Source organism: Formica exsecta, unplaced genomic scaffold, assembly GCF_003651465.1.
Source record: "Formica exsecta isolate Colony F162 unplaced genomic scaffold, ASM365146v1 scaffold37, whole genome shotgun sequence".
Taxonomy (NCBI): domain Eukaryota; kingdom Metazoa; phylum Arthropoda; class Insecta; order Hymenoptera; family Formicidae; genus Formica; species Formica exsecta.
Genome location: NW_021850941.1, coordinates 1,564,699 through 1,591,243, shown reverse-complemented (window position 1 = coordinate 1,591,243; position 26,545 = coordinate 1,564,699). Strand labels below are relative to the sequence as shown.

The window sequence follows — 26,545 nt, the reverse complement described above, 5'->3', positions numbered from 1 at the left end:
AACAAATAATTGTTTTAAAAAATACATTGTAAATAATTACGTACTTTTTCTTAAAAACAATTATTTTTTTTATACTAATTGATTTGTCTCATTATTCTGTACATAAAAGTATTACGGTAAGATTATCGAAAACTAAATATTTTACGAGATATTTTATTTTTTATATCAAAATATGTCAGATTAAAATATAAAATAACTCAAAAAGTACTTAATGAAAAAATACTTTATTATAGTGTTTTCGAAAGCTCTCGAGGTAAGCTACAAGAATATGTAATAAAAAATGGGGGGTTCCATTTAAGAAAACATCGACCACATTGACCTCACCTTGAAAAGACTACTTCAGGTCAAATCCATATTTTTATCATGTGGCCCCCTCGAAACCATGCAACTTTTGTCTGAAACATTTTTTGATATCTCATTTCGTTTTCGAAAAATATGCCCGCGTCACTATAAATGCCGCACCCTGTATATTAAACAAAAATTTTGATACACATACGTTTTATCTTAATTATTTGTTGTTCTTTCTTGGAAAAATGCGCATAATATAATCGAGGTGATTAATAGCTGAGAAGGATTAATAAGTATCGGAAATTCGCGCGAGGAAACGAGAATCGACATGATGTAGCCAGTGACTTCCGCAATGGCGTCTCCTTAATAGTGCAGTAGACCAGTCGATGATTAATCACCCACTGCGTCGGTAATTATGGCTGATGCCGAGCTTACGCCAAACAATAATGCCGCTTTGAATCCTGTAATTCGCACAGCGGGTTAGGCGAATATACTGCTCGCTAATATAATGTTTAATCAGATATTTATACAATTACGCCATTCACAATCTCTCGTACTCTCTACCGGCGCTTACCAGCTGTATGAACAAAACGCGCATTGACATCGTTTCGAAAGCCTTGTGCAAAATCGAAACATTTGCCCTTAATTGCCAACGTTAAGATGGCATCATAAATCATATTGCACTCTATAAAATACGTGGAATTATAACTCGCGTTTAACTGAAACAAAATATAATCGAGAATTACACTGACAATGAGTCTCTGCTAAAATGCAATTACATGAAAAAAAACCGAAAAATTTTTATGTCAAGTTATATTTATCAATTCGGATATATCATTATTCTCTTAAGTTTTAATAAGTGTTTAATATTTTTGATTTTCTTATTTCTTAATTCATAATTTTTATATTTTTGTGCATCTTTGAGAATTGATAATATTAATCAATAAAAAATTTATTTTGAATAGTTTTTTTTTAAATTAATATTTTCTTTTAACTATGTTTTTTAAAAATTTAATTATACATATCTGTATATAAATAAATAATTATGCAGTTTTACTTGTCATATTATACTATATCATATTATGCAATTTTACTCTCTCTCTCTCTCTCTCTCTCTCTCTCTCTTGTCATATTATCCTCTATATTATCATAATTTTCTCACATGAAGAGATTCTTAAATTTAATTCTCGAGAACATGACATACAATACACGTCAATTTTACTTAGGTAATCATTTATGTCTCAAATCATATTAAAAAAGTGCGTTTCAACACATTGCTGTTTTATGATTTGGAAGGGTGGTCTGCTAGTCATAAATCTTTTACGTTCTCTCGCGGGGCCGTATATTAAAATCTCGTTTGGGCAGGTTAAGGGCTTTTAAGCGTGTCTAAATTAAACGATTCGAGACGAGTTGATTGATGCGGGTCCTGAGCGCGATTTGCGCGTGGGGATGAAAAATCCTTCGCAGAAATATGAGCGTCCGCGCGGGATAACTTAATGCGGTAACGCGGTAACGTCATAAATAGCGCGTTTTTCTTGCGCGATTTTGAATTAAAATGCGCGATACTCGCGCCGGATTAAAAGCGCACGATGAAGTACGAGTATAAATATGTGCCAGCGGTATGAGTACATGTATGAGCGCGTATTGTTAACGACTGCTCGGATACAGGCGCACACACTCGTTTTCAAATATAACTCCCACTAAATTCTGAGGGGAAACTCCCATAGGACGATGTTACACGGAACAATGTTCCGTGAAATATTACGCCGAATATATGAACCGTGAGACTGTTGCGAGAAAAAAAAAGAAGTTATCATTAAATGATTGTATGATGCATCTCAAATATATAGACTTGGTTTTGTTTATGAGAACTATTAATGTGATTATCTTAAATTTAAGAGTCATTTTTAATATATATTATATTAGACAGATAAATGTTGCATAATGAAAAATCAAAATTTGCACAGAATGTATCAAGTCGTTGATAATTAATTTAACATGCTAAGTTTTTTAATTTCAGATTTAATTATTTCATTTTTATATTTTATATAATATTTTTCACAGTTTTACTATCAATAAATTTGATAATAATAAATATTCGCCTAATTGTAAAATATTAATATTATTAGGTTTTGAAGAAATTTTATTACGGTATAAATGGCGTAAAATAGCTGATAGTAATTCATCTTTATGCAAATTATTCGTTTGAGAGATTCGCGAATTAACTCCTGAGAATGTAAACATCTTTTTGATGCTTGACTTCGCGCTTCACTCTTAATTAACCCACGCTTCTACTTTGTTGGAGATTTTCTTAACGAACGATACACTGCGAATTAATGAAAAAAGTTGAGGCAATCTTGTGGGCGAGCAATAACAACACCAAGAAGCTTTTTCTCAAGCGTGATACTTAGATACAAACTTTCATTGTATTTCGTAGTTAAACGAATATATCCTCTGTAAGTTTTATTTCTCTAAATCCAAGCATGTAGTGTATTTATGTGGTTACAATTTTCAATTATAAATCTATAGAATTCTCTTTCTTTCTCTTTTTTTAACTTTATAAATCCAAATGACTTCTCACACTTTGCTTAAGAAAATCTATGTATCTATTTATCCTCAGATTTATAACTCAGCTATCTTAATTTATTATTACAATTATTTTCTATCTTATATATAAAGCAGATCGAAAATTTATATTAACGTAAAACATCTTTTGATATTATTACAAATATTTATTTCCTTATGAAGATCTCAGAACAAGAAAGAAGCTTAAAATGTCTTTTCATTGTTAGTCTAAAATTATATATTTATTTACATATATTTTTACGCATAGAACGCTCGATCCCGAAACGCTCGTCAGAATCTGTCATCGTTCTTTAACTAAAATTATATTTATTAAAATAGAGATACTCATTCGGAAATATATTGTGATGCAAATAGAAACTTTCATTTTGTTTCTATCGGAAAACATTAAATCTCTTTTAATTTTAACAATGAGATCTTCAAACAATCTGTAATTTCACAGATTCAAGAATTTGTGTGTCCGGAAGTGCCATCGGAAGATACGTGCATTTCGCGCTCGCGGGTTTCGCTTCGTATAATGTCGGTCGCGCAAATCTCGGTCGGTGAAAGGCGGCGCACCGCAAGAATGGCAGGCTGACGTTTTAATTCAAAGCCGTGTGTAAGTGCGACTCGCGCCATACACTGCACCGGCCGGTTACAAGGCTGGAATCATTTCGGAGCGCATGAATAAGTGATCGGCCCCGTTGCGCCGGCTTCCCTCGTTCTTAAACGTCGAGACAGACACAGCGTCGCCAGCTCGACCTCAGTTCGGTCCCTGCCCCTCCCGCCTTCTTACCCTCAACACCCTCGAATTCTTCCCGCTCGCCTCTTCACCGCTCGTACGTATATGTACAGGATGCTTGAAATCAACCTCTTACGGGATATGCTTATAATTTTTTTGAGCTAGATATGAAGTCCAATTTTATTCAAGTATATTTATCACGATATTGATAGTTTTTCAATTAGATATAATTGATTTACGAGATATAAATTATTTATTACGCGAATTAAAATTTAAAATTCCATTCATTATTTAATTTTAAATGGACTTTATTTTAGCAAATTTTAATTTGAACTCTACTTATCAAGATATTTAATAACAGAAATTAAGACAGTACGCAGAAAAAAGGGAAATGTTTTTTTTTTAGATTTTTGCTAAGAAAAAATTGAATTAAATATGATAATGATTTCTAGATGAAAATTGTCGTGTACATTCTCGAACACCGTGTATGTGCCTTGCTTTCCCTCTTGATCTTTTATTTCTTCCTCATTCTCTCTGTCTCTTTCTATCTATCGATCTTCCGGTCTTTTTCTACTTCTTTCGAGTCTGTCCTTATCTTGTTGCTTCTCCTGCAACTCTTTCATCTTTTTGCGGCTCTTTCGTCCCTCTTGATAGAACATAGTGACTTCTCCCTTTCGCTCCATTGCATTCCCTTCCGCAGTGAGCGTTTCCTTTTCCATCCCTTCTCCATGTTCTCTTTTGTTCATTTTCTTTCTTTTTTCTTTATCTGTTCATCTCTACTCAACTGTTGTCTTCTATTCACGGCATCTTCTTTGCGTCACAATTTTCTTTTCTCGATCGTTCCTTCCGTTTGATCAATCACATATATTACTATTTTTTTTTCTTTTCTCTGCATTTTAGTTTATTCCGTTTCATATTACTTCTGTCTTTTATTTTCTCTTTCTTTAATTTGCTCTTCTTTTTCTCTTCTTTTAATTCTATTCCTCCTGCATATGTATGTTTTTTTCATTTTTTTTCTCATTTCTTTGTACATATCCATCTTTCTCTCATGCACTCTGTTTCTCACTAGTATCCTTTCTCTCTTCTTTTAGCATTTCTTTTTCTTTCTATTTCTCTATTTGCCTTTCCTTTCTTTCTCAAACATCCTCTTTCTCTTTTCAGCACGTCCTTCTCTTCTATCTATTTGCCTCTCTTTTATCTCTTGACCTCGACTATATACTAGCAATGGCCTCAGGCCAGGCCTGAGCTCTAAAGTCTCTCGCGCCCGCGCTTTACCTTAGAATTTCTTATATCGGCAAAACGTTCACCGCGAACTTTTTTCTCTTGACCCGACGGTGGGATAACTTCCTTTCAGTCGACCGATCGTGTTGTTAATAATGAATGGCGCTATTACTACGAATGCACGCGCCATGTGTATGTGTAAATGCGAATACAAATTGAATAAAATGTTTTCTTCCAAGCGCAAAGTTAATGATATATCGTGTTAATTTGTGAATTCGCGTGTAAATTTTTAAAGCCTTTGGAATAATGAGATAGATAAAACACAAATTTTTAATTTATTATATGATATATAATTAATACACAAATTTTTAATTAATTATATTATATATAATTAATTAATATTCCGTCATATTATTGATGATTTTTTGCAATATAGCAATTTCTTTTATTTGTATTAGAAAATGACAAACTAACAAACATACCTGCATAGTAAACTGCATGTATAAACTATAGATCTCTCACGTTATCGATTGGTATACGGAATCGATATCTATGATTTTTTTATCTATGGATTCTTTGATACAAAATTAAGTTTTTCTTCAGAAAAAATTTATGGAATATTTTTTTACATCTTTCTGGTATATCTTTTTAATTTTCGATATTAGTTCTTTCTAAAAAATAGATTACATATTAAATGCAAATCTATCTTTAATATAAAATTAAATTGTATTATCTATTTCCGCTTCTTTTTTTTCTTTTTTCCCTCTAATGATGAATTTATGGACTTCCATTTATTTTCAGTCGCTTATAATTTAAATTCTGTTAATATCTCGTAATTTTTGTTAAAAAAATTGCTACAAAATTAATTAAAATTAATTATAATTTATACAATCTGTATAAGTTGAAACATATATTTAGAGAGCATAGAATGCATAAAAAACATATAATGTCAAACAGTAAAACCTTAGAAATGATGAACCTTATTGTTAGACATATTTATATATAATTTATCTGGGTTGGAACCATCAATACATCAATGTTTTACGTGTCTATTAATTTGATATAATAAGCGCGAAAATAATATTTATCATTATTGGAAACATTATCGGAAAAATATCGGTGAAAATTAATATTCGTTGAATAAATAAGTGGAAATATATATTTATATATTAGAACGAATATATATTAGAAATATCATTATCGGGTGATCGCGATATCATCGTTCTTAATCTTTCATTCGATTGCAATTAGGTCGTTAAAATCACATTAACTCGATATTTTATTTATTTTGCGCAGATTATATATATAGTTCTATGCACGATATTTATAATATTATAATATTTAATCAAAAGAGTAGGTTAAACGCTATCACATTACGAAAATTGAAAGCCGGGAAAAGCCGTTTGGCTTTCTGAAATGTCGCATAATTATCTTTATGCCCCTCTATCTTTTACTAGGGAAGCTATTTTATTCTGGTCTGCAATATGTCAGGGGATGACATTCCCTTCAGTCACACCATCATACGGTTAATAAAATAACAATGGGCATGTATCCCTATTACTTTTGATCTACAACTCTATAAAAGTATTTTGTACCGCAATTATTAACATATTATCTATCCGGTAGTTGTAAAAAATTAAATCAGTTGTGCGATCACCTGTAATCTTTTCGGGAATGTATGCAAATTTGAATGTTCGTTTTTTTATAATATCTCTGAAAAAAAGTTTACAAAATATTATTGTGATACTGTATTTGTGTGTGTGTGTCAATATTTTTTAATCTTTTGTTTTCTAAACACGACAATATAAAAATAAAAGAAATACAGAAAGAGAGAGAGAGAGAGAGAGAGAGAGAGAGAGAGGGAGAGAGAGAGAGAGAGAGAGAGAGACAGAGAGAGAGACAGAGAAGAAGAATACAGGACTCCGAAATTCTAAATATCATAAAATCTCTACACATTGAACTCGTAAACCTTAGGTAATGGATTTTCGATATATATTTCAATATTAACGTTTTATTCCGCAGTAGTTTTTGCGGCTACTTCATGGTCGAATAAAAAAGGAGCGTGCGATCTGCATCTTGCACATTGAGAAATGTCATGCGACGATCGGCCACCTTGCCACAATTTCCCGCACTTCGTAGAAGTCGCAAGGGAGACGTTTCACAAAAGGTAGCAGAACTGTTTTCACATTGGTTCTCGCGCGATATAGCGTCTCCTGTCACAATGTAGCGAAGAGCCGCGGCATCAATAATGAAAGCGTGCGAGGTCAAACCAATTGTAATGTGCGCCATGTGTGCGATCCTCACATTCATTTCGCTGCGCTGCGGCGTTCGTACACCGGTTTGCTGATCGCTCTACTCTTACTTTCCACGCTGCTACTGCGGGGATATATTAATGCAACCCCGTTGCTTCCGGTATTTGCATCGCCGGGAACTCGAGTCACTCAAACGTACACGGTGTTCCTGGTGTACCGAGTGTAGTTTCTTTCGTTCGCAGATCTATATAGATGATATTATCATAAACGTAGAGCAAGTTTTTTTTAATGATAGATAAAAAAATGTACGAAGAAATAATAGTAGTCGAATATGTTAATACTTGTGTCAATACATATGTCAATACATGCACATATGTATCTTCTCACGAAAGGGGAAGAATATATAAACTTACATGCACACACATACACACATATGAAGAGACAAATGCTTTTCAAATAAAATAAATAATTGTGTAAATTATTTGCAAACTTATAACAATTCGATTAGATTTGTATATGAATAGGGAAAGTGCATTTCGCGTTTAAAAAACAAAGGAAAAGAAAGAAAAAAAAAGTGCGCCGAACAAAATTAGTGCTACAGTTTAAAAGAATAAGAAGAACAAAAGCAAATATGAATGGGAGATAACCAGAAATTGAGTTTATTAGCAATGTAAGGAAATATCTTTGTATACAGAATCAAAAATAGAGCAAACTCAAGAAACAATGTCTGCGGCAGTTATGTTAGTTAAAAACCATTAAAATAGATTATATTTATGAAATAGAATATGGTATGCGTATCTCAACAAATATTAAGAATAAACTCAATAAAGGGAACTGTATTGTGCTTATAACATGGCATAATTTAAATATAGAATTAAGATATATTATTTATTTTTTAATTACAAAACAATAATAATTTCTAAAAATATCCTAATTAAGAAATAAAAAAAGTAGATTATATATACATACAACATTAATCAATTTTGATTCGCAATGATGCAATATTACATTATTATCAGTTTAATTTTAAATGGATTTACTTTTAATAGAAAATTTGAAGCTTATTATTATAAAATCCTATATTGAAAACTAAGAAATTTTTATTTATAAAAAAGTAATCATATTTATGAGAAGGACAAACAAGAAATAACAATCTTTATCCCTTTATAAATTGTTGTAAGTTAATGAATTGTCATAAATTGTCCTAGTATCCCATTTATCATAGTTAGCCTTGCTTTGCAGTTGTAATGGTGGTCTTAATTATAGCTGGTTGCACATGCGAACAATACGTACGAGCTATAAAAAGACTTTTTAGAATAGTTTCTAAAGCAGCCGGCAAGATTGTATTAATAATAAAATCAAGTCAAATTTAATAAAAAATTCATAAAAGATGATAATATATAAACTTAATAAGCGAATTTATCATAAATTATTTTAAATTGTTCGTTATAATATTATTCAACTTGCGAATAAAATAACTCTGACATCCGGGAACTGGCATGAATAATCTGTCACGCTTCTAGTTTCACGAAGATGTTTATCTCGTAAAACGATTTTCGTTAAGGAGTCACTTCCGACAAACATGAGGGACATCTTGCAAAATAAACACTCTGTATTGCTGCACGCAAGTGCGGTCTTGTGACTAACCGAAACTGTGATTTAGCGCAAGAGCGAATTGGCACGTAACGCGCCACGACGAAAGATCCAACACGTGCGTGTCCGAGATTCCCGATTAATTCCGCTCTTTTGTTACGGACGCCACTCGTATACACGCGTGACACTCGATCGTAGGGGACGCAACGAGTGCCTTCTTGGCTTGTGAGAGATCCGAACGCCGCAGGCGTTTTCTTCCGTACGACGCGTGTAATATCAGCGACGAAAACTCAGCGAACGCGCAAAAATAGCACGTCGCCTCTAACGTCCTATTATTAATTACACCGTGCTTATCACTTACTTGCACTTCAAGTTTCTTCCCGGAAAGGATAATGGCAGTGATCGAGTGTAAAGGATAATAATTAATAGTGTGTTTTATTATTCTCATAGTCATATCATCGCAATTTAATAACCGGTATTATATCATTTGAGTTACATTGGTAGATATCTCATATACTCATCTTGCGCGTAGTTATCGATTTTCTTCGATATTTTTGGACCGATGAGATAAGCTTTGAGTTTAAATATATTTAGCACATAAAAGGGATCAATTTTTATTATGTATAATATATTTCGCACAAATAAACTCTATATAGACATATCTGATAATGTAGAAATTTCCGAAATAAAAATTTTTGTAAAGATAAGAGTTGTTGAAAATTAAATAAAAATTGAATTCTTAAAAAAATAAAAAAAAATTTAGATTTATATTGTTTATAAAATCCGTAATTGAAGGAACATTTGATAGCTCGGTTTATGTAATGTGATTACTATTATTGGTGTTATTTAAATATTATCGCTGCGACAGCGATGCACCCCTACGCAAGACTATATTTAAAGGCTGCTTGAAGATATAGCTTGCCTTTGATCTATTATTAATTATACCTCATATACATTGTCAAAAATTCTGGCACGAATAAAGATAGAAGCAACGTGTGAAAAATGACGAAATGACGCTTCCAGCGTTTCAATCCAGTGCATCTTTTTATCATAACGGAAACATTTATTATATTCTGTTTTTTTTACGAACGTCGTGAGAATTAAATTAAAAAGTTAATTAATTAGCAGAATGCATTTTTACACAGGATTTCCATTTTAGAATCTAAAGCTTTAGTTATGTGAAACAATGAGATAATATAATAAAAACTAATATATAATTAAAGACTAATATAATTAAAAATTATTAATTTTCAAATAAAATTTAATGTAATAAAATTCGAGCATTAAATTTCTACCATATTTAATACTCAGATACTAACTATAACATTAATTACATATATCGCACACATTTCTTTATTTAAAAAGATTGGATTGTTTTGTGCAGACATATTTTATTAGTAATAGAAATTGTAAAATATTATTTTCTTTTATATTTAAGAGAGTTTTTTATATTTAAAAAATTTGGCATTAAAACTCTTAAAAATGCATAGCATCCAAATATAGATAAGCATTCTCTGCGCGACGCGCTATTATCATAAAATCGGATATGTTGTTTGTAAGGCGATAATGCAAGTTATGTTTGGCGTGTACCGGCAAATTTGTTGTGTGTGTGTGTGTGTGTGTGTGTGTGTATCTGCAGAGAGTAGATACACTGAAAACGAGCTCGTGCCCATCGAACCCCAGCTCCGGTATTTTATTTCGTCCCACGTTAACGGAAGCACGCTCCTTGCTCGTCGACGCGCCTCGGTCGGATCGGCGCTCGAAAATTCCACCCGCCGTAATTACGAGAAGATTAGATCGAGGAGCGCGAATATGCCAGCTGACGCGCCGACGTGAATATTCACGAACGTATATAATTGCGATTACGAAGATGATTTAATTGCCGGGCGCTGCGACAACTCGTCGCGTTGATTTCCGATTCATCTTTATGGAAATGGAAACGCTGTCTCAATTGCTCGATATTTTACGATTGATATGTTCTTTTTCGCGTACGCTACTTTAAAACGAAATTCGGCAAATTTTTGTGTATTTACTGTGTACATACTTTTTCCCGACCATCCGGAATATAAATTTGTTGGGACCGCGGCAAAAGATTTAGAGCGGAGAAAATTGTCCAAAGGGGGTCGTAAAGGGACAACCAGAGATAAAATTTAAGATGTGCTTTTGCGGGATTTCGGGAACTTGGATGGGCTTCTAAATTGTTATAACCCTTCAAGTACATGTTTTCTTTATTTAAAGATATGTTTTCTCTTTTTTAAGCTTGTCATCTCTTTTTTTATTAAAATTAAAATGTGCACTCTATCAGGACTCTGTTCATAGAAATGACTTCAATGTTTATCCGTAAATATCGCATCATTTGCTTAAAATAATATATATCGATTTAAGAGAATATATGTTGTAATTATGTACAAAATATTCTAAAAATTTCTTACATAATATTGCAACACATCTGATCTTACAAAGTACACATTTTACATCTGTCGTGTTTATGATCACTTTTTAAAACTGATCTTTAATTGTTTCCAGATGACATCTCTTAAAGAAAAGTACCATGCATAGATTGATTAATCCCTGTCTTATCGAAAATTCGTATTACGTTATTTTGACCGCAATTGTGGTGAGCGGCTTTTTGCCTCTCTCGCTTTCGTCGGCTTTTAGCGAAAAGCGAATTAGCGACCCTCTTGTCAGCGGCGCGAAAGCTCGCTGTGGTCATCGTGCTAACCGTGAAAAATTAAAGAGACACGCTGCGCGGAACCGTTCACTTTTCACACGGCCAGAATCGAGAGAGCGCGTCGCGGAAATCCGCGAGCGCGCGGCCAGAAAAAGCGGCCGCAAACAGCGGCCGTATTTCTGTTCTTTCACATTCTCGTATCACTGCGGCCGGTTTGGCGACCGAAACGTGAAATTGCTCGGATGCGCTCCAAATGCGACGTTCTCTTATTGCGTGAAGTCGTACAGCACGCGCTTTCCGCATCGCGATGCAATTTAAATGTAGTTAGATATGACCTCGTCGTATCGCTCGCTTTGACAAAGCATTCTTCTTTTGTAAAGCGCGGTAAAGTGAATAAGAAAATGCAAAGATACTTGCTGTTGCTAAATTAGATTAAGTATGCTTGATTTAATCAAATTATCAAGAAATTATCACGTAAAATTAAATAATATATGTTTGTATGCATGTGTGCGATTGTGTAATGAGAGAATTATTAAATTATTTATAAATAATGTGTTAAGAGAATGTTAAGATAGATTTTGTTAATTTTAAAATATTTTATTTATTATATCCACATTTTTTGCTATTCATACACAAAATTATTTTTCTCTTTTATACTATCTACGCATAAAAAAAGCTCATTTTTAAACGATGCATATAGCTGAAAAACGTTTGCTATTCGCTAGCGTTAATTTGATTTAGTATTTTTGCATTCTCGATCCGCTGTAAGCAGTGCATTAAATATTTTTTTTAATGATTTCCCTGTTGTTTTCAAAATGACAACGTTGACGGTATAAAAAAGTAAAATAATTTGTATCGGAAAACTGCGTGCAGGATTTTATTTCATCACTATTTTCCGCAACAGTCTTCCATTACTGTTTTCCGACACTTGCGAGCGTTTACATTCGCATTCGCGTACTGGCTGCATTAATATACCCATACGTAAGCGTGATTGTGTTTATACGTGCACAATCGAACTTTATTGAATTGAATAAATCTCACGCGCGGCTTTGCTCCGTCTGTCTGTAAAGAGATATGTTTGTAACCGCGCGTTCCCATTCGGAAACCCGGCGAAGTGTGCGTTTTACAAATTATTCCTCTCGGCGTGCTCTCGAATTACCTGTAAATTCTGATTCAAAATTAATCAAACCCGCGGCAGCTACTGCGTTTGACCAACGTTGCCAACACGTTATCGAGAGGCAATGAGCTTAGAGCTAGACGGTGGTCTCCCGCGTGCATGTGCGTACATTCACCGGGATGGTAATAAATAATACAACACGTTCGAAGCAATGTTCAATTTACACTATCGCGAATTGATATTTTTTCTAAATTCCCAACAGGATCAAAATGGCAACCGTCGATATAAAAAACAAATAGTTTACTGTTACGTCGGTAAAAACAAAAAATGCAACAAGCGAAGTAAAATAAAAAAAATTTTAAATGTCTCAATGAAATTAATCCTTATACTCTTTAAAAAAGAAAGATTACATAATTATAAAATTTATAAAAATAATTGTAAAATAGATGTTTTTTGTGTTGAAATAGATGAATGATATGATGATATTTTACAAGAAATCAAAACTTGTAATACAAATTTTTGTCGTAATTCTAATATGTTTATCTACAATGATTTGTAAGAAGTTTTTACATTTTTGCATACGATTTATATAAGGTAATATAATTTATTAAAACGCGAATATGATATTTTATTTACCGCGTATAAGATGTAAAGATTATTTATAATATTAACTGACTTAAAATCAGAAACGTAAATATGACGTTTTACTTATTACGTATAACATGTAAAGATTTTAAAGAGGCTATTCATAGTATTAACTGATTTAAAATAAGAAAATTATTTGATTTATTACTAAGGAGACAATTTAACATGACAGCTATGGTTGCCTGAAATAAATCAATTCAAGAATATAGATATTTTTTCTTGCATGCTCTTGCCCCTTTTCTGTCCTCTATGCTTCCTGCCGGAAATTAACGAGGGGACGGTAACGAATCACTGTCTTCCTTCTGCCACGTGCGATCTTGAAATGAGCCAAGCATGTGATTAATCTGTTGTCATTAAAACTATTTTTATCATACTAGAAATTAATTTACATCTAAATAGTTTTTCAGCTATGAATTATTGAGGAACTAGTGAAATTTATCAGCTTTCAGGCAAATGTAAAGATAAAAAGCTATTCTTTATTTTAATTAGAATTAATTAGAATTTATTATGTTGAAATTTTAACACTTAAATATTAAAGACACATATTTGAATTAAAACATCGCGAAAAAATATTACATTTAATGAAACTCTTGTTGAGAATGAATCTATTAATTTATAATTTATGGTTTTATATAAAGAGAGAATTTCTATATACAGTAAATTAATAAAAAAAAAAAACACTAGTGAAATTTATCAGCTTTCAGGCAAATGTAAAGATAAAAAGCTATTCTTTATTTTAATTAGAATTAATTAGAATTTATTATGTTGAAATTTTAACACTTAAATATTAAAGACACATATTTGAATTAAAACATCGCGAAAAAATATTACATTTAATGAAACTCTTGTTGAGAATGAATCTATTAATTTATAATTTATGGTTTTATATAAAGAGAGAATTTCTAAAGAAAGTAAAATAAAAAAAAAAAAAAACGGGAAAACTATATATTTATCGCGCATATGCGCGCTGGTATACAAAATTATTTCTAAATACAACGGTCGCTAAAAGGGGAACACAAATATGGGACGAGGAGTGTCGCCAGCGGATGTGCAAGTGGCGGCGCGGCATAGTTTTAAAGATGAAACACAATGAGAACTAGCGACACGGTCAGTTGCAAGCGTGCTGGGAGTGGACTTCGCTTGTCTATGATCAATTATTGTCGTTTAGAAGCTACGCCTGACAAAACTCGGCTAAGATTGCGAATGCGCTCGAAATTTACAATGCGGAAAAGAAGCGAGGAAGAAAAATAGGAAACCGACAATTTTTTAGATAAAGATCTGATTTTAATGTGCGCTGTGTTTAATTAGCGTAACGAACGAGTAATATATACTCATAAGCACATGAAACAGTAATACGATTTCGCTATGTTGTTCAAGAGAAGAAATATACGTAATATGACGTATAGAGGTCATCGTTTCAATTGAAAATATTACGCCGATTAAGAGTGAACGGGAGATATACCTTATATTTAGAATAATTGTACATATTTAATTATTGTCTATCAAGATTATAATAAAGCTGATTAAGTTGCTTATAAAAATTGGAATAATATATTTGAAATATTCAAAATGTTAAATTTTTTAAATCTTTGGTTTCGTAAAACTTTTAAAACAAGATAGATTAAATTTTTCTAAATCTGTTTTTGCATTTTTATCGCTGCAAATTTTTTCCGAGATCGCAGTAGGCGCAATCTGATTTATCGATAAAGGAATATGTTTTTGTATGTATGGAACGATTATATTGCTTTCGTAGATTTTACTACATTCTCTCTACATAATTGTTATTAAAGTATTTAAAAACTGTTTTAACCGGATTGGTCTTAGCTTCGCGCGAGCATATGGAAATCTATTCTGCGATCTAATCAGTTAGTTATGAAAGAGAATAATGTGCATTCCTTTCTTATTTCAATCAACTTGCATTCCTTCCTTTTCAATCAGGTCAGCTCGATACCTCTACAAGTATAGTAACGTCTCAATAATTCAAAGTTTTGTACAGTTTACAGAGTTTAATTTATAATCAGAAAGAGTTAAAAGAGAAACTATTGATAGCTTCTTCAAAGTAAAGGAGTTTTTTTTGTTCTTCCTAAGGAATCTTATACACACATTTGAATGATGTAAGTATACAGTCACCAAGATAAACACGTGTTGAACTCAATTTCAATTTGCATTATTTTTAATCTCTATTATTTCTTAAGTTTCATGTAATCCGAGTTTATGATAATTCTGATTAGTTATGGTCTTATTCAATTCCAATTTTTGCGGTTTTATTATAATAAGTCGTTTGATCGATAGCGTGTCAATCGAAGGCGTTTTTACAAAATTTACACGAACAACAGGCCGAGACTTGTCAGTAATTAGATTCGCGCGTGTGCGCCATATTTTTATCACCGTCTCGGAGTTTCTTAACTTCATTAATTCCTGCAACCTCATTGCGGCAATTTGATGCTCCGCTCTAGAGATCATTATAAGTTAGGTGGCGAGACGCATTTACCGCTCGCACTTACTTGCGTATATTCTACGCCTTGCGATGCATGCGCAGCGCATGTTGTACGAGCGCATGTACGTAGCCGCAGCAATTACTTAAGGCCCTGCGATGTAAGACGTTCACGTAACTTGGCCAGCGAAACTTTACCGGTTACTCTCTTAGTCTCATCCATTAGTAGACGATCCGACCTGCGACGCGGTTGCGGTTACGTGTCTTGCTTTAACGCTTTAGCATCTCCACGCGACCAAGTTTTTATCAATATTGCACAAAGTTTGCTAGTGACAGTAGACGCTATACCTGCTATTAATTCGTGAATATTTAAATAAAATTGATCAATAATTAAGAAGAGAAGAAGGATCTACTTGTGCGTTTTTACAATAAACTTGTTTTCTTGAATATATCGATTGATTTTCTTTTGAAGATTACTTAATGTAATACTTTTCTATTGAAAAATTCATTTTTCATAAAAATTTTGTCTAATTATCTCAACATATTTTAATATTAATATTTGACATTATAATTTAATATTATTATATAGATAATGCTTTACATATAGATTTGAATTGAATATAAAGTTTAAAATTGATTAGCGTTGAGAATAATACTAGAATTTATATAAACACACACAATTGCTACACTTAATTTTTTTAATACTATGAAAAATATGCATACTTTCAACATGATGGATGAATTATTAGCTATTAGCATTCTTCTGAAATGAGGACACTTGACTTCAGCAATTATCTACGTATCAATGCGTTGAACTTTACTAGCGAAAGCCACGTCGAATCAGTCTCCTTTCTCGCTGCATTGTTCCCAATGACGGAAAGTCGATTTGCATTCTCCGTTGTAAGCGAAACAATATTGCATTAATTCAAACACGCCGATGTTAACGAATGGCCGGAAAGGATGATCGATATTAGGGAAGAGAAATATCTTCGGGAATCACTTCCGAAGATCTTATCGAGGGTTGAGTCATAATTAATTGGGCTCGGCGCTGTAAATTGCCAAATTAATGGCGAAATTAAAAAGGAAGACGAATGAGGGGGACCGACTTCTTGTAGTCTCCAGGTATCTTACATTGATTCTGCAATTAGCCATCGATTTGTCGGATAGACGAGGGCAGGAGTCAAATCGAGAAAGTCGACTTCCTTGTCTCCGAGTCATCCCGATATACGTCTCCTCGTTCGTCTTCTTTCTCTCTCTCTCTCTCTTTCTCGGCCGCTCTCCTTTCCTTTTAGATCCGCAATTAGGTTAATTAACTCAATTATCATTTTCTTTCTCTCCTGTTTCAGGTGCGCACCTTGTTCGTGAGCGGCTTGCCGATGGACACCAAGCCGAGGGAGCTCTATCTACTCTTCAGAGCGTACGAGGTGAGTCTCTGAAAATTTGCTTTCTCCATTCGCTTTATTTTATATATATACGCGTTACTGCGATGTTGAGATCAAAGGGTAGAGCACGAGGATTCAAGATTTGAGAAACCAGATATTCCGATGCCGATACGCGAGGACCTAACCGTAAATGTAAATGACATTGACAGACTTAAAGTTCAAAGCACATTAATATTCTATCGCGAGCGCATAATATTTGAAAAACGGGACGGTCGGAAATGGAGCTCAAAGATTCGAATTGATATTTCAATTTTAAAAATTTAAACGTTTGAATTTTATGTGTCTTGACTTTTTACAATCTAAACTACTATACGATATTATATTTGTTAATAAAAATACATTTTTTAATTAATTTTGCAATTGAATTATTTAATCGTAGTTATATATTTTATAATTAATTTAATTCTATATTACATTTCATAAATTTATACGTATAAATCTGAATATTCGAAGATATTGAGATTCAGAAACACATGTACATTATATCATATAATCGATTATATTTTTATATATTTATTATCTTTTTTTCTAGAAAATGCGCAATTTGAGGAATGTTTTGCTTTTATCGTTTTCGTATCAATTATTTCCGTACCTCACGCCTGGCGCTTCGCTGTTGCGTTTAATTCGTTATATTGAGGTTCAATAAATTCATCTACATTCTCGCGGCATCGCGCGAAATGCAATGTTATGACTGAAGCGTTCGAACTGTATTCACAAGGGGAATATTCCCCTTATGAATCATGCTCGTCTATGCCGACCGCCCGTCGTGAGGGAGATGGTACTTCTCTATAACGTCATATTTGCACGGCTTGGGATCCTAGGTTGGTTTGTCTAGAGGGTTAATTATGTCGGTGCCAATTACGAGTTTGCGTTTCGAACTCCATCAATGGAGACGAAAAATCGATAACATGAGATCTGATGTGGTCTTCGTATCCTATAATCTAAAAACGTTCATTATTTTTAATTTCCGTGATAATTTTTGCATTCATATTTTGATTCTCTAAACTCAAAAGCGTAAAAAAAAAATAAAAAAATATACTAAACGAAAAGAAAAATATTAGGAATTATATAAAAAATAAAGTTCATCATATATCTAATTGCTAATATTTTAATTACTAAATTAATACTCTTTTTCCATTTATATCTCATTATTTAAAATTTTTATTACCGTACTAAATAAAATTATTGAAATGATTTTTTTAACAACGAGTCTGCCGAAATTTCTCGAAGACTTCGCTGCAAATTTAAATATGATTCGTATACGTCCAGAACGAAATTCAATCGCAGTTTAAGCCGACAACAATTAGAAAGGATAGAAACCACGGTCATTTAAAGAAAGACAGGCAGAAGGAAAGACAGGCGGAAAACGGGGAAATTGTTCTCGCTCCATTTGGAAATCTCCCTCGAAAGTTAAATGCGGGAGATTCTCTCGAGCGTATCATTATTCGCTGGCGAAAAGGATGGCGCAACGCGGCGCATCTTTTTTGCGCTCGTTTTACTTCGTCCTTGTTTTGTATATTCATGATATTGTCATGAGCAGTTTGCTCAAAAGGATTAGGATTAGCGGCATGCGTATGCTTACATTTCTGTCGGTACTGTAAGCTCCGCGAACAAAGTATACATAGAGACGTCAGAGCGTCTTTTTATTTTTACGTAACAATCTTTCAAGGCACTTTAAATAATTATTTTATACAGAGAAATGTAATATATAGTAATTGTATTGTTGAAGAGCCTTCTATATATCGAATAAAAATTATTTTAATGTTTTTATACATGTATGCGATAAAATTACATGCATATACATATGTATGTATATTAAATTAACATAAATAACATCTTAATAAATTAATAATAATTTTAAGACACAATTACAGTAATATAGAGATAATATGTAAAAATTGAAAAAAATAAAATAAAATAAATAAATAAAAACTAAAAAAAAATAAAATTACTAATGTATGTAATGCATAATACTGTGATATATAACGCCGTATATATATATTATTATGCAAATTTATTTCATTAAACATTGTTGCTATTTTAAACCGATTTCCGTTAACTCTATAATCCTTTTGATGAATTTAAAGATAAAGTTTTCTTATCGTAAATTTTACATTAATGCTTTTTAATACTTTCCCAAATTTAATTACTTCCATTAAAATTCTGTCAAAGTCAAAATTTACTTAAAATTAAATGAAAAATATTATTTTATTATTTGCATATATCCCAGAGAAAAACTTAATGTACCATATTTTCACATTTAGTCATTTATAATAGTTGTGCACTATTTATTTTCTGTTACGAATAATTTTAATAAATAAAATTTTGGATACAACTTCTAATGCATTCTGTTTACAATACAGCAAGAAATAATAATTTATTTATATATAATTTCTCATACCATTACGACATATTCTTTTCATTTATTTGCTTTTTTACTTGTGACAATACAAATAGAACTTTTCATTTTGCAAACAAACAGAAAATTATTGCATATATACATGATATTATGCAAAAGAGAAGGACATTATTAAAACGCCAAGAGTTCAATCGGATTACTAGACGCAGTCTAGAACGCGAAAACCCGTTTTTCCATCGGCGACGGAGTGATCGGTGTAGGAGTGATATATTGATGGCGGTTATCTTATATACGCAAATTGCCGCGACTTCTCGTATTAAGAGAGAACGCAATTCTCTTGGCATCGATACGCCAACCCATAACTGGCGACGTACCGCGGGACAATAAACCTTGAGAGGTGCGGACGCGCGTTATTTTCGCTTACGAATCTCTTGATTCGCGCCGCCGTAAATCCGATTATTAATCGTCTTTGAAATATCGCAATATACGTTAAACATGGCGCATAATGCGTCGCGCGATCCGTTTCCCACGTGAATTTACGATGAATTTTCAGCATGTCTTGGGGAGGGGGGGGGGGGGGAGAAGGGAAGAAGAAGAACCGAGCGGATTAGTCGCTCGTCGCCGTGCCATTGTGAAACTTTCGGAAAAGCGGAGGTTATTTGCACATTTCATCGGGCAAGCACAACATATGAATGGTGAAAACTCGATTATGCTCCGCCCAGGAGACCAGCTTTTTAATGACTGCAATATTTCATAGTTAAGAGAAGTTAATTAATAATGTGCAGGGCGCCGAGCTAAGCGTCAAAAATGTTGGAAATGAATACCTGGAAATGGTTATACATTGGACGGATTTAAGATAAATGTTTAGAAGTGGAATGATAATTTAATACTAAAATTTATAACATTATATGCATTAATTATATGTATATGTTTTCAATGGGAAAAATTATATAAAGAGTATTGATTGATTTAATAATTTGTCCTGAAGACAGATATTAATTTCGCTGTTCTGTGTAATTAAGATTTTATATATTTGCGCAACATTAAATTTTGAAGTGTTAGAAATGTTTGTTTCCGTTGATATTAATATTTAAGTGGTAATATGATATATTTTCTAGTTAAGAGAGATTGATTAATGATGCGAGATTAAGATGTTGGCGGTTGCCAAGAATGTTGTAACAGATACCTGGGAAATTCTGCATACCGATTCATCTAAACTAATGCAAGATATGTCAGGCAAAATAAAAATTTATCATTAATTTATCTGTGAATTGTTAATGAAGAATTACACTAATCGATCTAATTAAATATCTAAAGTTTTTCAATTAATAAATTGTTATACATACTTATTGTCAAACATACTCTTACAAAATTCTAATTAATTAAAATTTCTAAAGTTTTGTCGTTACAGAAATTTTTTTTTGAACATTATATCTTTAAAGAATATTTTATTTGAAATTTAAAAAGAGAGAGGGAGAGAAATAGAAATTTAGTTAAATCTAAACAAAAGATATGCAATTTAGATCATTTTTATGACTACATAGCTACAATTCATTGGCGCGTCATGATACTTCTATAAATCGCGGGAGATAGTAGAGTATATTTTTGCAGTCTGCTCGTGGATCCAATTTTAAACTCGAAAAATATTTTGCGGTATGCCGAATAGACATTTCGAGACTTACGGCATTCTCTAATTGCAGCTTCGTTAATTAGCACTTCCATCATGATCGCGCGATTATTGACAGTTTGCTACTCTGGTAATGAGCACCGAGTTACAGCGCTCGCATGTAATTGAGTGCTCATCTCGTGCGTTCCACTTGCATTACTATTATAAAAATAAAGGAAATGTTTTCACTATAAGGATTTTTTTATCTTTCACGGTAATATACGAAGCAAGATTCTCGATAGCGCAGTAACGAGGTTTATTTAGTTCGCAGTAAATTAAAAACATTTTTACATATACGATTAATAATTGGCTTTTCTTGCATCAACGTGAAACGGGGTAAAGCATGTTTGCAGTGGGTCACTTAATAATTTAAGCGATGGTCGAGAAATTTGCTAGTATCTTAGAATTTAAATCAAATATTTAAAATATGTAAATGTGTTGTGCCCTACTTTTCACTCGATGCTTTGCTATTTTTAATAGTCTTCGTAAATTCTATCGCTAATGGATCTTTGATGATTACATTTTAACCAAGTCTCTTGTATATTTTTCAAAATAAAAAATACATTTCTCTCGTACATAGTTATTTATAAGTATTAGAAAGAGATAATATTTTGTAAGATTAAAAAAATTTTTGAATGTTTTGAAAATTAATAGATATCTCCGCTATAAGTAACTCTAAATCTCTAAATTGTCAATGTTACGATCAGTCTTGCCATATTTTATGCAAGCATAATTTATAAAAGGATAAAAAAAAAAGATTCAAGATCTACACACAGTTGATTTTTTATAATGAACTGCTTCACACATGATTATAATTTCTCTCGCTTTAGTAATTTCCGACATTATAAATGCGTGTTTAGCTCCAGGCAATATTTGCTCGCACCTGTTTACATACATACACGGTATAATGATCTGAAATAATGACGATCATCTTGCTCAATTCTCCATGTATGTGTAACAATCTAACGCACGCGCGTCAAATTTTCGTGCGCTATATGTGAATTGTGCGTATGCGTGATATCGATTCCACGTTCGTTAGAAACTCAATTTCGTTTGTGCAAGATAAGAGTAGGCATGATGATATACAACGCATGAAATATGGATCTGTGATTAATGGCGTGGTAATTATTACAGATGTACATCACGCTTATATCATGTCATCGAATTCAAATTGATGACAATATGAGAACGATATCACAGCTACAAAATTTCAGAACTGCTAAAAGTTGATTTTCTAGAAATCTTTAATAAAGATGAAAAATGAAGTTTTTTTTTTTAATGGACTAAGTTACTTATATCAAATTTCTTAAAAAACACAATCAGTTTTTGTATTAAATTTTATCATTTAAAGATGAAAAGCAAAGCGTATATATTTTACAGTTTATAGCAAATTTTTATTTTATTGTATCATAATTTTTTACCATAAATAGTGTATTTTAACATAAATATATTTTAATAACATAATATTTTTTGTGTTTTAGGGGTACGAAGGGTCGCTATTAAAAGTCACGAGTAAAAATGGGAAAACAGCATCGGTAAGTTGTTATCGCTTAATTGACGATATCATTTATTATTATTACGTTTTTCATATTTTACAATGTCTGTCCTGACAAATGCATTGGTAGTTTTTAACATAAATAAAATTGCATTATATATATATATATAGATTCGCATGTGAAATAACTCGATACTGTCAATGTACACTATTTTTTATGCACTTGAGACGGAAAGATAAAATTAGATCTCGGCTTTCTTGAGCGAATTTCTATCAAATGTACATATCGAGAAAACTCCAAATCAATTACGTGTAGTGGTGAAACTGGCGAAAACTCTTTCTCTCTCTTTTTCTTTCTCTCTCTCTCTCTTTCTCTAGCACGAATATTCTCAAGAGAAAAACGAATGGAAAAAGTTGGTCAGCCAAACCGCAAGTTTTGATCGGATTTTCAGGACACGGAAATTTTATGTGATTTTATACAATGCTATTCATACCTGTCGATTCTTTATCGATTTGCTTGTACTAACAATAAGATGCATATAATACATTAAACGTTACTTATGCACACGATAATCGCATAATTTTCTATAGTTAAATAAAATAATTGTTTTAGAAAGATTAAAGATTATAAAAAGTTTATACTTAAAAAATTACAACTTACAAAATTTCGTAAATTATTAACAAAATTTTGTAAATTATTAACAAAAGTTAAATTAATTACTTTTTATGTATAAGATATAAATATGATAAATATATTTCAGTGCTTTCTTGTGCAATGTTACATAAATGTTGAACTCTAGTGAATTAAACTTGCACTTTGAAATATGTCACGATGATTATTAAAAACGGCGGTTGCTTATATTGGAAGGTTTTTTATTTATTCAAGCGCGTTCACACACATTGATTATGTGAGTCACGAACCCTAAACATACTTAATCAGAAAAAAATACATCAAATTTCATCATGCGGCAATGCCATCGCGCGTTCTACTCTACCCAATATAATCCCCCGAGATAACATTAATTTATGCGACGACGCTGGAACTGTACACGCGAGAGTGTACTGACGCCGTAAAATCCCTAATCCATAAACTACATTTTAACATTTTCTTTTTATTTTGATATTTATTTATTTTTCATTACACAGTCTTTACTTGCATTTCGCGCGCGCAATACATGCAATGACTTTCTAAAATAAAACCTGACGATTGTAGCAACCGCAAGAGAATCGCATTTCACCCGAAGAATGTTAAATAACGAATGCTGAAAAAAATTATATGCGGCACTACTGATCGTGAATATAACAAAACTTTGAGTTTTCCTATCAATCTTTAATGTTCTTTATAGTTACGGATAAAACAAATTATGGAGACTTTGGGAAGCGCAATAAATCTCATTTTATTTTAGAATTTGTAGTTTATATATAAATATAGGTATATATGAAATTATACTTAGAATTTGTGAGTTGCAAAATAGGTGAATTTTAAGATCTGGAAATTCTCGGACAGTTATAGATTCTTTGAGTTATCAATCTTGCAAGCTGTGAAAATTCTCTGGTCAATATAAAACTTGATCGATTATATATATATATTCTTGCATATATAATAATCTTTAATTTTATGAATATATTTTATTTAAACATATCACAAAATCTCTGATTCTCCAACATTCTCGAATATGTCAATTTTCTTTTTCTTTAAATATGTCAAATCTAAATTTTAATTCACTTAAATCTTAACTCAATAATTCACCAATCCTTGGGAAAAATCTATGAAGATTTAAAAATATTGATAAACAAAGCTCTATGAGGAAGCAAAAAAGATTGATTTAGATTTTTAAAATATATATCACTTAATATGATATATTATTTTTTTACATTAATAAAAAGAATTCAAATTCTATGTTTTCTTAGACTCAAAGCTTGTAAAATTACAAGTGCCTTGTTTTGTCTCTCGTATAAACTCCATCTAAGTTCGTTATTGATTATTAGGATGATTTGTGGAATATCACACGGAAAATGTAGTTAATAACATGTTTTCATTCCTATACGCGGCTTGACCTCGTAACCAGCGCGGAACGCAAGCGGTGGCTTGTAATGGCAGTAGTATGATGTAATTGGATATAATACGAGCAGAATGCGAATAAAACAGACGAGAGAAATACAGTCGAGATGCATCGCTTTCGTGTGAATGATGCTTAAACCTCCTTGGCCACTGGCACGGTTGGGTACGACTGACTGTACGAATCGATACCGGGTCAGGCTAACCTTTCTGCTATTTGTTTCCTTCGGTCATCGTTGCGCTGGGAACGAAAAGTAGGAAGGAGGAACAATTTTCCTCAAAAAAACAGCAATGCGCTGAAAAGATGTTCAAATTGTTGTTAGAAAAAGCTTTTGTTGTCTCGCATTCTTCTATTATCTAGCGCAATGTGCCACTGCAGAGTCCATACAAAGCCTTTTGTAACTCGGTGATGATGATTTATCTCTACGCGTTAGAGTCTTCTATAAGTTAGAATTTATCTTCTCTAGATTTCTTTTTTCAATTAATATTGCATTTTTTCCGTTTTACGTATAAAATTCGATTCAATTTCAGCTTACAATTAGTAAGATTAAATTGATCCTGTAATGAAAAAAGGTACAGTTTTTAAATGAAAATTTTTTTCACGTTTGCTATTGATTGACATGAAAAAGCTTGTAGATCGTGAAATTACTCTCTTTTAAAGCTTTGATTTTAATTTATATTTGTGACAATCTAACAAGTAATATCGCAACATTTACTTTGTCTTTAAAGAAACCTTTTATCTCTCTCATTACATCCATTTAGTGCGACAATGTAATAACTTTTGGACGATAAAATTAATAATTATCATTTTTCTTAACAATTTTATAACGATAATTTTGTGTAATAATTATTAATTATATTATTTACAGTTTATTTTATTATGATTCTCCTACGATATCAAGTATACTGTTCGATTTTAGGTTTTCTTTATCATATTTGAATCGGTGACTTTTCTGTGTGAAAAAAAAAACGCTTTTCCAAGATAAACCAAAGCATATTAAATTTCGGGGCACACGTCGATGTAGCTTTAAACACATTGCAATCTTTTAAACGAGAAGCGACGTTATAAAACCCGTGATGTTGGCGTTATCATAAATTCCCAAGCCTTTCGATTATACGTGACGGTGTTGCACCTTGTGTGTGCAAGGTAATGCCTCTATACCTACTTCTGGGGTTACGTGCATAATTGCATGCACATTTACATGGCCGTGGCACATACGGGCCCGAGTTGTCGCCGCAATGACGGCGGCGACGGCGACGCCACAAAGAACTCTGGCGTTCCAGAAGAAAAACCGATACGAGGAAGTGTTGTACTATCGCGGCTCGTATATCAAGAGATAGTGTATTGGTGTCCTGACAAAACGGAAAGGTTTTGTGTGAGAAAAAAAAAAAAAAAAAAAAAAAAAGAAAGAAAGAAAAAGAATGAAAATACAGGGGGAATCGATCGTCCCTGTCGGGCGTTTTGCACGCATGACCATTAACCTACATCATATCACGATGCATGTATTGATAAAAAACTGCTCGACGCGGCAAAACGATTACGTATTACGTTTGGGTATTCCGTGTCCCGATAAGAATAATTCCGCGAATTCGCGTAATGCACGCTAGTGAGTCAGGTCACACGCTTGCACCAGTGTGGTTATATCTAATATTCGAATCGATGGAAACGGATTGCATTCGCCGCAGAATAAAAAGGGGTCGTTCGGTGCGGTGCATGCCGCATTTGCGAGAACTGTAATCGTTTATTACATATATTCACCGGGTGAAAGTGCGGTACATTTGTACTTTTAACAGCGATAGTGATTCAAGCTCAGAATCTAAACGAATTTTCAGATTTTTCATGGAACTATTATGACACTTAATATGAATAATCAATGGATTCTTTAACATTAAAATCTATAATTTGGTTCAATAGATTATTACACGTTATTTTTTATTCTGCTGCAAAATGTATAAAAATTAAAAATGTTTTTAAAATAATAATATATATTTTTTTTAT

The 26,545-nt window shown here is 32.4% G+C and overlaps 1 protein-coding gene across 7 annotated transcripts in view; it reads left to right on the top strand.

Moving 5' to 3' along the window:
- Positions 1-26,545, top strand: part of LOC115239303 (protein couch potato-like) — a 98,323-nt gene that overhangs the window by 37,557 nt on the left and 34,221 nt on the right. For 4 of the 7 annotated variants that reach the window (XM_029813770.1, XM_029813769.1, XM_029813768.1 and 1 more), the window contains 2 exons: positions 16,872-16,949; positions 22,474-22,527. In XM_029813770.1, coding sequence (XP_029669630.1) covers positions 16,872-16,949; positions 22,474-22,527 — 132 coding nt within the window. Of the gene's footprint in view, positions 1-16,115; positions 16,426-16,871; positions 16,950-22,473; positions 22,528-26,545 lie in introns of those variants that run through there. The other 3 variants (XM_029813767.1, XM_029813766.1, XM_029813773.1) reach the window with 3 other exon arrangements.